Raw genomic sequence first — 12533 nt, 5'->3', positions numbered from 1 at the left:
CTAATATATGCAACAGTATGGATGAAACTCAAAACCATTAAGCTGAGTGAAAGTAGACACAGTTTCATTTCATATTTACTGGAACTCTTCTCCAGCACTCCCCAGCATATAAAGAGGAAAAATAATTCTTCTGTGGGAAACAAATCATTATGGAACCAAAATCACTCATAAAACAAGTCATAGTACACCTAACCATTACAGTGATCTTTTAGGAATAACTGGTTATTTTACAGAAGAATTTTTAAACAACAAAATATGTCTGACATTCCAGTAGGCTAGAGAAAGGCCGGTGTCAGAGAGCAGCAGATCATAGGGTTTATGTAGATGGCTCAGTAAGTGAAGTACGTTTATGGAAAGAAAAGGGTACCGAATGCAAAGGTTTATTTATTTCATGAAAAAAGATAATGAATGGCTTGTGCCCCTGTTATGAGACTCTTCACTCAATACACTTACAGTGTACTTGAAAATAAAACTCTTAATCTTAGTCGTAGATATGAACTTTGGACAGCTACTGTGTAAACTCCTTTGGAAGGGTTTGAGGCATAAGGAGGCAAAGTGACTAGTCCAAGGTCTTAGAACCTGGGAGCCAGAAGGCATATGGATTATAAGCCAAATTGGGATCCATAAAACTAAATGTATTTTAAGGTTCTTAAATATCTTATAATTCACTGAAGCTGTTATAGAAATTACTACCAGAGTAAATAATTTTATTTTAAAACACTAAATTACAGCTACCTTTGGCCTTTTCTCTAATATTTAACTGACCTTTTGTTTACCTGATGCTTTGTAGGTACGTCAACAATTATGCACTCACTGAATTACAATTTCAATCATTGTTGAAATAAGTCAAGAGCTAAATGGATGTTATTTCCAAAGGTGAAAAATATTATTTATGGTACCTTTGATGGTAAGTCATTTAATGAAATAGATCATATAAACAAATTGCTTAACTCCTTCAAAGCACTTGCCTCATCCCTGTTGATGCCCTAGCTCAAAATATAAGTGTATGTAATTGCACAAGAAATTTTTATCAGTTCTGCCCAGTGTATCTACTCCTCAGGCATAGAAATCAATAATATAACAGTTTCTGCCCTCAAAGTTTTCAAAATACTGACATTCATTGTGTCTCCTATCAAGACCCCCAGATGCTGAAGTATAGAGTTATAAAAAATCTTTGAGGTCACGTAGTCCAAGTCATCATTCATAGATGGCTGACTCAGCAACTGTACAAGAGGTTGAACAGAGATCAATATTTGCAGTAGTATCACAGACTTCTCTAACTTAAGGTTTCTGGAATAACACAGTTGAGCTATATTTTCAAGTATTACCCAGTTTCTGAATATCTGTTACTCTGCATATGAAATGCTGCTTTTTATATATCTCTGATCTACCAAGAGAAACATTTTAAAGGTAGGTTGCTACCAAAACCAAAGAGAATCTTGTTCCCTTTTTTTTTTTAAGAGTTATTTATTTTATTTGAGAAAGAGTGAGAGAGAAAGAGTGGTGGGGGATGAGGGGTGGTGCACAGGGAGAGAGAGAGAAAGAAAGAGAATCTCAAGCAGACTCTCTGCTAAGTGCAGACCATGATGCAGGGCTCCATCTCATGAACCTGAGATCAGGACCCAAGCCAAAACCAAGTTGGGCACTTAACCAACGTACCACCCAGGCACACTCCACCCCCAACCCTGTTACTTTTTTTCAAAACTCAGAAAACAAATGCCACTGAAGTGCCTTCTCCTTAATAAGTTTCAGGCTGACCTCTGTTGTTAACCAGTAACGAAAAGTGCTCTCACCCCTAGTGATGCACAGAGCAAACAGTCTAGGTATTTTACTCTTCTTCAACTCTTTCCATGTCATACTTACTAAATGGCTAGAGACAAATTTTTTTTTTTTTGCTCTAAAATCTAACTACTCACATTGAGTTAATTCTGCATAAAGGATAATGAAATCTATATTTTCTTCTTGTTACATTATTGTATGTATTGTATATGTTTTAGGTTGCTTAAAAAGATGACTACAGGCATTCGTGTTACCCATACCTTTATAGACGGCTGAAGGAAGGGTAATATGCCAGCCATTTCCTTCCTAAATAGTTGTTAAAGAATGCAAAGTCAGTCAAGAGCTCACTGTATGCACAACAAAGTGGTGGAATGGCAAAAGTGATGGGAAAGGGCAGCGGGAGAGAGAAGATACTGGGTAACTAAGGCTAGATTTTAAAATCTTTAAAGAAGTTGGAAGCAATAAGCCAAATTTGAAAGAATAAAAGAATATAGCTTGGCAAATTGGAACCTAGAGGCAACATCAGTGTAGCAGAAAAACATGCCAGCTGTCGTTTCCGGCTGTGACCAAGCTTCGCCTACAGCAGATGCTGCCTCTCATCCTTCATGGTTCGGTTATGCCTCCTGAACTGCCTGCAGAGCACCAGTGTATCTACTCTGCTGGAAGCAAGGGGAAACACAGGGGAGAGAGCCAGGGCATATTGTGCTCCCTCCCATGATGACCAGTCCTCAGAGGGAAGGCTGGAAGGAGGATCTGTAACACCGCTTTGTGCTGTATGTCTAGGCAGCACCAAGACCTTCTTATTCCTATATATCCATGCTCAGCGTGTCACAACTTAAGGGAATCAGTGTTAAAAGGGTTTCTATGTGTGGAGGACAGAAATGTATTAGCCTTTTGGGTGCCTGGTTGGTCAGTCGGTTAAGCTTCTGGACTCTTGATTTCCGCTCGGGTCATGGCCTCAGGGTCCTGGGATCAATCCCCACTAGTGGGAATCCATGCTCAGCAGGGAGTCTGCTTGAGATTTTCTCTCCCTCTGTCCCTCTCAACCCCACTCTCTCTTGCTTGTTGGCTTGCTCTCTCTCTCAAATAAATAAATAAAATCTTAAAAAAAAAAAGTAGGAAGGGCAAGATGGCAGAGAAGTAGGAGACCCTGTTTCAACCAGTCCCCTGAAGTAAGCTAAATATCTACAAGAACACTCCGAACACCCATGAAATAAGCCTGAGATGTAAGATTAAACACTTCTGGATCTCTGTGGCGACAAGAGATCATCCGTGGAGACCTATACCTCCCTCAACCACCTCTCACCAAAATAACTAGGAGGAGAGCACCCAACAGAGGAAAAATTCAGAGACTGCAACCTCTGCCACAGAACTACTGGATATGGACATAAACAGTATGTTAGAAACGGAATTCAGGGTAAAAATTGTCCAGGCAATGGCTAGGTTGGAGAAGACCATTAGTGGCAGCATAGAATCTCTAAGGGAGGAAATGAGGGCTGATCTGACATAAGTAAAAAATGCTATCAATGAAATCCAATCTAATATAAATACTCTAACATCTAGGGTAACTGAGGCAGAAGACCGAATTAGACAAGGAAGACTAGAAGACAAACTGACAGAAAAGCAGGATCAGGAGGAGGTCTGTAACAACTTAGAAGCCATGAAAAGAGAATTAGGGAAATAAATGATGCCATGAAACATTACAATGTCAGAATTATTGGGATCCCTGAGGGGGTGGAAAAAGAGAGAAGACTAGAAGATATAGTTGAACAAATACTGGAGGAAATTTTCCCTAATCTGGAGAATCTGTTACCTGGAGACAGAAAGGCACCCCCTCCCAAAGATCAATGAGTCTAGAAAGACATACAGACACTTCATTGTGAAATTCATGAATCATAATTTCAGACAAGATGTCTTAAGGGCAGGTAGGGGAAGAGATTCCTTACATACAGAAGAAGGACCATCAGAATAATGTCAGATCTGTCCACAGAAACCTGGCAAGACAGAAGGGCTGGCAAGGCATACTCAGGGCACTGAATGAGAAGAACATGCAGCCAAGAATACTTTATCCAGCAAGGCTGACATTCAGGATGGATGGAGCAATAAGGAATTTCCAAGACTGGCAAGGTATAAAAGATTATGTGACCACAAAGCCAGCACTACAAGAAACACTAAGGGGGGTTCTATAAAAGAAGAAAGAACCCAAGAGTGACATAGAACAGAAATGTACAGAGACAATGTATAAAAACAAGAACTTCACAGGCAACATGATGTCAATAAAAACTTATCTTTCAATAATCACTCTCAACATGAATGGCCTAGATGCTTCCATAAAAAGGCACAGGGTTGCAGACTGGATAAAATGACAGGACCTGTCCATATGCTGTCTACAAGAGACATATTTTGGATCTAAAGATACATCCATACTGAAAGTAAAGGGATGGAGAATCATCTTTCAAGCAAATGGGCCTCAAAAGAAAGCTGGGGTAGTAATTCTTATCAGATAAATTAGATTTTAAGCTAAAGACTGTAGTCAGAAACACAGAAGGACACTACATCATCCTTAAAGGGTCTATCCACCAGGAAGATCTAATAATTGTAAATATTTATTCCCCCAACATGGGAACAGCCAACTACATAGGCCACTGTTAAACAAAATAGTCATATTGATATGAATACATTAATTGTAGGGGATCTGAACATGCCACTGTCAGCAACAGACAGATCATCTAAGCAGAAAATCAACAAAGAAACCAGAGCCTTGAAAGACACATTGGACCAGACGGACCTAATAAATACATACAGAACATTCCACCCTAAAACAACAGAATACTCATTCTTCTCGAAAGTACATGAACCTTTCTCCAAAACAGACCACATACTGGGTCACAAATCGGGGCTCAACCGATACCAAAAGCTTGAGATTATTCCCTGCATATTCTCAGACCACAGTGCTTTGAAACTGGAACTCAACCACAAGAAAAAGTTTGGAAGGAATTCAAATACTTGGAAGCTAAAGACCATCCTGCTCAAGAATATTTGGATCAGCCAGGAAATCAAAGAACTTAAAAAATTCATGGAAACCAATGAGAATGAAGACACATCAGTCCAAATCCTATGGGATATGACAAAGGTGGTCCTAAGGGGGAAATACAGAGCCATCCAAGCCTCACAAAAAAAAAAAAAAACCTGAAAAATCCAGAATACACCAACTCTCTTTACACCTTAAATAACTGGAAAAATCAACAACAAATTAAGCCAACCCCACACACAAGAAGGGAAATAATTGATTAGAGCAGAAATCAATGAGTTAGAAACTAGAGATACAGTAGAACACATCAATGAAACTAGAAGATGGGTCTTTGAAAGAATCAATAAGATCAATAAACCACTGGCCAAACTAATTCAAAAGAAAAGAGAGGACCCGAGTTAATAAAATTATGAATGAAATGGGGGAGATCATGATTAACACCAAGGAAATAGAAACAATCATCAGAAACTATTATCAACAGTTATATGCCAATAAGTAAAGCAACACAGAAGAAATGGATACATTCCTGGAAACCTATAAACTTCTAAAACTGAAATAGGAAGAAATTGACAACATGAATAGACCAATATCTAGTAACAAGATTGAAGCAGTGATCAAAAACTCCCCAAAAATAAAAGTCCAGGACCTGAAGGATTCCCTGGGGAATTCTACCAAACTTTCAAAGAAGAAATAATACCTGTTCTCTTGAAGTTATTTCAAAAAATAGAAACAGAGGGAAAACTTCCAGATTCTTTCTATGAAGCCAGCATTACCTTGATTGCCAAACCAGGCAAACACCCCATCAAAAAGGAGAATTCCAGACCAATATCCCTGATGAATATGGCTGCCAAGATTCTCAACAAGATCCTAGCTAATAGGATCCAATGATACATTAAAAAGATTATCCACATGACCAGGTGGGATTTATCCCTGGGATGCGAGGGTGGTTCCACATTCACAAATCAATCAATGTGGTAGAGCAAATCAATAAGAGAAGAAAGAAGAACCACATGGTCCTCTCAATTGATGCAAAAAAAGCATTTGACAAAATACAGCATCTGTTTCTGATTAAAACGCTTCAAAATATAGGGATAGAGAGAACAATCCTCAAATTCATAAAATCTATCTATGAAAAACACACAGTGAATATCATTCTCAGTGGAGAAAAACTCGCAGCCTTCCCACTGAGATGAGGAACACGACTAAGATGCCCACTCTCGCCACTGTTGTTCAACATAGTACTAGAAGTCCTAACAGCAGCAATAAGACAACAAAAAGAAATAAAATGTATTCAAATTGGCTAAGAAGAAGTCAGACTCTCTCTTTTCGCAGATGATATGATACTTTATATGGAAAACCCAAAAGACTCCACCCCCAAACTACTGGAACTCATACAGCAATTCAGTAATGTGGCAGGATACAAAATCAATGCACAGAAATCAGTTGCTTTCTTATACACTAGCAATGAAAATATAGAAAGGGAAATTAGAGAATCAGTTTCATTTATTATAGCACCAAGAACCATAAGATACCTTGGAATAAACCTAACCAAAGAGGTAAAGGAACTATCCTCAAGGAACTACAGAACACTCATGAAAGAAATTGAAGAAGACAAAAATATGGAAAAACATGCCATGCTCATGGATGGGAAGAATAAAAATTGTTAAAAGAATAAACATTGTGGAGGTTCCTGGGTGGCTCAGTGGACTAAAGCCTCTGCCTTTGGCTCAGGACATGATCCCAGGGTCCTGGGATTGAGCCCCACATCAGGCTCTCTGCTCCACAGGGAGCCTGCTTCCTCCTCTCTCTCTGCTTGCTTCTCTGCCTACTTGTGATCTCTGTCTGTCAAATAAATAAATAAAATCTTAAAAAAAAAAGAATAAACATTGTAAGAAAATATAACATTGTTAAAAGAAACATTGTTAAAACAATGTGAAATATCTATACTGCCCAGAGCAATCTATACTTTCAATGCCATCCTGATCAAAATTCCACTGACACTCTTCAAAGTGCTGGACGAAACAATACTAAGATTTGTACGGAACCAGAAAAGACCCCAAATCACTAAGGAAATGCTGAAAAAGAAAAACAAAGCTGGGGGCATCACGTTGCCTTATTTTAAGCTTTACTACAAAACTGTGATCACCAAGACAGCATGGTACTGGCACAAAAACAGACATATAGACCAAAAGAAAAGAATATGTCCAGAAATGGACCCTCAACTCTATGGTCAAATAATCTTCGACAAAGTAGGAAAAAATATCCAGTGGGAAAAAGAAGGCTGACAAAGTGCTGATATAAAGAACTCTTCAAACTCAACACTCAAAAAACAGATAATCATGTCAAAAAGGGGGCAGAAGAAATGAACAGACACTTCTCCAAAGAAGACATACACAAATGGCTTACAGACACATGAAAAAATGTTCATCATCACTATCTATCAGGGAAACTCAATTCAAAACCATGTTGAGATACCACCTTACACCAGTTAGAATGGCCAAAATTAACAAAATAGTAAACAACAAGTGTTGGAGAGGATGTGGAGAAAGGGAAACCCTCTTACACTGTTGGTGGGAATAAAAGTTGGTGCAGCCACTTTGGAAAGCAGTGTGAAGATTCCTCAAAAAATTAAAAATAGAGCTACACTATGACCTTGCAATTGCACTACTGGTTATTTACCCCAAAGATACATAGTGAAAAGAAGGGCCATATGTACCCCAGTGTTCATAGCAGCAATGGCCACAGTCGCCAAACTGTGGAAAGAACCAAATGCTCTTCAATGATGAATGGATGAAGAAGAAATGGTCCATATATACAATGGAGTATTATGCCTCCATCAGAAAGGATGAATACCCAACTTTCGTATCAACATGGACAGGACTGGAGGAGATTATGCTGAGTGAAATAAGTCAAGCAGGGAAAGTCAATTATCACATGGTTTCACTTATTGTGGAACATAAGGAATAATATGGAGGACATTAGGAGAAGGAAAGGAAAAGTGAACTGGGGGAAATCAGAGGGGGAGATGAAGCATGAGAGGCTGTGGACTCTGAGAAACAAACTGAGGGTTTTAGATGGAGGGGGTAGGGGGATGGGTGAGCCTGGTGGTGGGTATTAAGGAGGGCATGTATTGCATGGAACACTGGGTGTGGTGCATAAACAATGAATCTTGGAACACTGAAAGAAATACAATTAAGATGTTAAAAAAGAAGAAATGTGTTGGTCTCTGACTACGGCACTTGGTATTAAATGATTAGTATCTTTTCTTATTTGAATTCAAACATTTTAATTTAATTTTTGAAAGCACTGAAACAATTTACTACCAACTCTCTCTTTTTTTTTTAAAGACTTATTTATTTATTTATTTGAGAGAGAGACAGTGAGAGAGCATGAGCAAGGAGAAGGTCAGAGAGAGAAGCAGACTCCCCATGGAGCTGGGAGCCCTATGTGGGACTCGATCCCGGGACTCCAGGATCATGACCTGAGCCAAAGGCAGTCGTCCAACCAACTGAGCCACCCAGGCGTCCCACTACCAACTCTCTTGTATGTAAAATGTTCCTAAATGCACTAATACGACCACATGTAGGTCTTGGGCATTTGAGACATGGATAGCCCATATTAAAATAGGCTGGAAATGTAAAATACACATCAGATTTTAAAGAGTTAATACAAAAAGAAAATAATGTAAAATATATCATTGACAATTCTTAGATTCTTTGTTGAAATAATATTCTGACTATTAGATAAATCAAATGTATTATTAAATTAATTTTAACAGGTTCTTCTGCTTTTTAAAAATGTGACAACTAAAAAAAATTAAATTACCTATGTGGCTCCTATTATGTTTCTATTGAATAGCAGTTTCTTAAAGTCTGTGATTCTAAGACTGATTTCAAGTGGGATTTTCCCAACTTCAAATATTCTGTATTAAGTCTCAATAAAAGCTACATGGCTTCACCTGTCCCTTTTCATGTCAGCAAAACCCACTAGTTTTATCATAATCAGATGCTTTCATTTTATTCATTCTTATCACACATAGTTACTGAACACCTACTATGTGCTGAGTCCTAGACTAGACACCGAGGATGTGGTGGACCAAAGCAGAAGGGATCCTGTTCTCTAAGAGCCTCAGTCAAGGGTAGAAGGCAGGCATCAATCATAAAATCACATTGATGAATGTTTAATGTGCAGTAGAGAACAGCTGTGCCAAAAGGAACAGTGGGATCTGAGGGATGGTTGGAGTTATCTTAGAGGGGAAAGGGAGACAGCCACAGCAGAGGACACAGTCACTTGTGGCCCACCCGAAGGAAGAAGGATCCTGGGCCTAAGAGCTGGGAAAGAGGAAAAAAGGAGTCCAAGATGAGACTCTAGAAGGAAGCACTCAGAACCTGGTAGATACCATAAAGGTGTGAATTCCAAGACCCATGCAAAGCCTTTTAAGTGCTTTAGGAGGAAATAACAAGAACATATTTACATTTGAAAATGATAACTTTCTACAGAAATACCAATAATATTTCCAAATAAGAGTTTGCTGGTGAAATAATTAACAATGGAAAATGGTTCCCGCTGCTCCTCTAATTAGTTGTCATTAGCCTGAAAGTTAGAGTTCTTAGGTCTTCTAGACTAATTTACTGAGGATAACTCTAGTTCCTAAAAAAGGACAGAACCATTTAAGGGGTTGTTTTGTAAAGTCTTATCACACAGAAAACAGGTTTCACGGATAGCCTATTTAAAACAAAACTTTTCAGACTAGGCTTTCCCAAGTGCCTTCTTCAAGTCATGTCAGTTATCTGTTATACTCACGTGCTGAAGATCTAAAACAACTTCAGTGGGAAAGCATTCTCAATCTGGGTATGCCCATTAAATCAGATTCCCTCCCTGTGCAATTTAATGGGTATTGTTGAACAGATTAGTGACCATCCCAACAACCGAAGCATGAAAATACTCTCCTGCTGAGCTTTGTTTCTCTGAACTTGTGTTTTGTTAGATTTCTTTCATTTCTTCTGAAGTCTAGAATAAAATGCCATGCAGAAGATAACTCTGAAAAGTCGTTAGAGAAGTTCTGCTGCTGTTATTATCCAAACATATGGCCCACAGAACAGAGAAAGGTGCCCCTCCATCCCCACCCTCTTAGTCGAACAAATGCACGTCCAACTAAAAGGAGAAAAAGACCTCCAAGATTTAAAAATAACTGAGTTTTCTCAATATATTGTCCCCGTAGACATTCAATATTTAAAGTTACAAGGATTAATGAGACAGTTTTATTACTAAAAGAGTAATTGGAAAAGTAGTAAATGCCTAAGAAACTCCAAGTGTGATATACCCTGAGGTGGAAGACATCTCACAGATTCTATTCCAACCTCCTCTTGTCCATGTGATGGATGAGGAGGCTAACCTGTTCAACATCCCCAGCAAGTTGGAGGGGCAGCTTGGAATTGAAACTGCCTTACTGCATTGCAGTCAAACCAGGATTGTCAAACAAAAGGTTCTGGAAAGATTTTATTATAATAAAAATATTGAATAATGCAATCAAAGATCATCATTAACATTGAAGGAGTATTTATTTAGTGTTCAGGCTTTGGGCAAACTAAGCACATATTAACTCGTATAATCCCCATAACAAATACATTGCCAGCCAAGTCCAGTTAGGCTAGAAAGGTCAAGTTAGTTGTGTTAAGTCACTCAGTAACTAATGGTGGAGCCAGAACACAGCCCAGGCTCTGGAATCCATGCCCTCAGCCATTTACTTTATTTATCTAGTCTGAACACAAGGAGAGGAAATGGAATATATTTCTCCCTCGTGAGAAACCAGGCGGAAACTTCTATAAAATCCTAGAATTTTATAGATAGATGGGTCCTCAGAGTTGGGGATGATACTGAGTACACTACATATTAAACATTCGAATTTAACCCCCAAACACCTGGGAGTCCAGTTTGCAAGTGTTCATGCCGGAGCACATGATAAACCTAGGCTTGACATCACTAGCTGCGTAAAAGCCAATCAAACTGTCATGTAAAACAAGGTTGAATGATGACATCACCTCTCAGCTCATGAGTTGTGGCAATTATCTCTGAAATTATTATACATTCTGAATTTGTTGCTGCTTCCTTTCTGCTCCATGGTATATTCATCAGTAATTTTATAAGTTACTTTTGTGCTATGTTTTAATTTCCATTTACCCATCTTTCTCTTGCCACTTGCCCCCAAGGTCAAGAGCCATATCTTTTTCAAATTCATTCTTCTAAAACCCCCCCAAATGACTTAATATAAAGTAGAACCCTAATAAACATTTGAGTCATCACATAAAATGTTTTCTAAATTCTCAATTGCTTTAATGATGGTTAGTTGTTAATATTAATTTCTTATAGTAACATCTGCATAAATTTTTGTATGTGAAACAGTACTTATAAATGCAAGGTTTGAGGTTGATCTATCTGGGTTCAAATCCCAGCTCTGCCATTCACGAGCTCTGTGACCCAGATAAGTTATTTTAACCCTCTTTTCCTCAACTCTCTCATATGGAAACTGAGGATAATAATTATACCTCCTTCACAGAATTGCCCAAAGTTTAAAAGAGTCCATTTATATAAAAAGCATGACATATACATATGACATACACATTTATATAAAAAGTATGGCATAGTATATGCTTTCACCAACACTCCCACCATCATCATCAATGAAGACAACATCTTCATTATCACCACTGTCTGCCTACCAGCATCCAACATAATACCTGGTACAGACGAGGCTCTCAACAAATGTTGAATTAAGTTCCTAAAACATATATAATTGATTCTTTAACCTAAAATGTGCACACGTGACTTACCACTTTTCTATATACTTATACACCTCTATAGACAGAAATTTCAGCATCAAGGACAGATTTTGCATATAATCGATTTCATTTTATTTAAAGGAAATGAACAAGAAGGAAACATTTTCAAATTGAATGGCTAGATTAGCAAAACACAAAACCAGCAGCACCACTAGAGGGAGCTTTATTCAAAGGTTGCCAACAATAATGCTGCCACTACTAGGATTTCTGTAAGCTCCCTGAGTCACTGGGCTTCTGGAAGGATCATTCATAAGAGACAGACTTTCTCAAAACTAGTTAGAAAAAAGTTGAAGGAGTGAAAATATTTTCAGGACTTTAGAGAGGAGCTCAATTTTCCCCCTTTCCAAAAACAAGAGTAACCAGCAGTTTTTTGGGTCCGTTCTGAATGATGAACTTACCTGTGTCTTCGCGCCCGTGCTGTACAGGCCAGTAGTCCTTCCCATGGCGGCAGCACTTGGTATGCAGAAGAAAAATGAAGGAATCACATTGCTGAGGCCATGGGCCAAAAACTCCTATAGGATTGATAGTAAGAGAATATATTACTTAATCACTATCAACTTTTGGAGACCACAGGGACATCTTGTCAAAGGATGAAGTTTGTTTGTATTCAATTTCAGTTCTCCCTATTTGTTGTGACCTATTATTTAAAATATATACATATATATACACACATATATTTATATGTAAATATACACATAAATATACATACACTCAATAAAGTTTATCTAGATAGATAGATAGATAGATAGATAGATAGATAGATAACTTTTATTGAGTGCTTACAATAAGCCAGAAACTGTTCTAAGCATTTAATGCTCATAACCACCTTCTAGGTAAGTAGGCCATCTACCAATGGCCCCCATAATGCTAACTCCAGTAGTTAT

General features: G+C 38.2%; 1 protein-coding gene across 2 annotated transcripts in view; it reads right to left on the bottom strand.

The window, feature by feature from the left end:
• The window catches only part of SLC26A7 (solute carrier family 26 member 7), a 115941-nt gene that overhangs the window by 35205 nt on the left and 68203 nt on the right, over positions 1–12533 (bottom strand). For both annotated transcript variants that reach the window (XM_032316448.1, XM_032316449.1), the window contains one exon: positions 12048–12161. In XM_032316448.1, the coding sequence (XP_032172339.1) occupies positions 12048–12161 (114 nt within the window). The remainder of the gene's footprint in view (positions 1–12047; positions 12162–12533) is intronic.

The sequence above is a fragment of the Mustela erminea genome, chromosome 16, assembly GCF_009829155.1.
Source record: "Mustela erminea isolate mMusErm1 chromosome 16, mMusErm1.Pri, whole genome shotgun sequence".
NCBI classification, from domain to species: domain Eukaryota; kingdom Metazoa; phylum Chordata; class Mammalia; order Carnivora; family Mustelidae; genus Mustela; species Mustela erminea.
The sequence above is the reverse complement of the archived record's forward strand: the minus strand, read 5'-3'. Positions and strand labels throughout refer to the sequence as shown.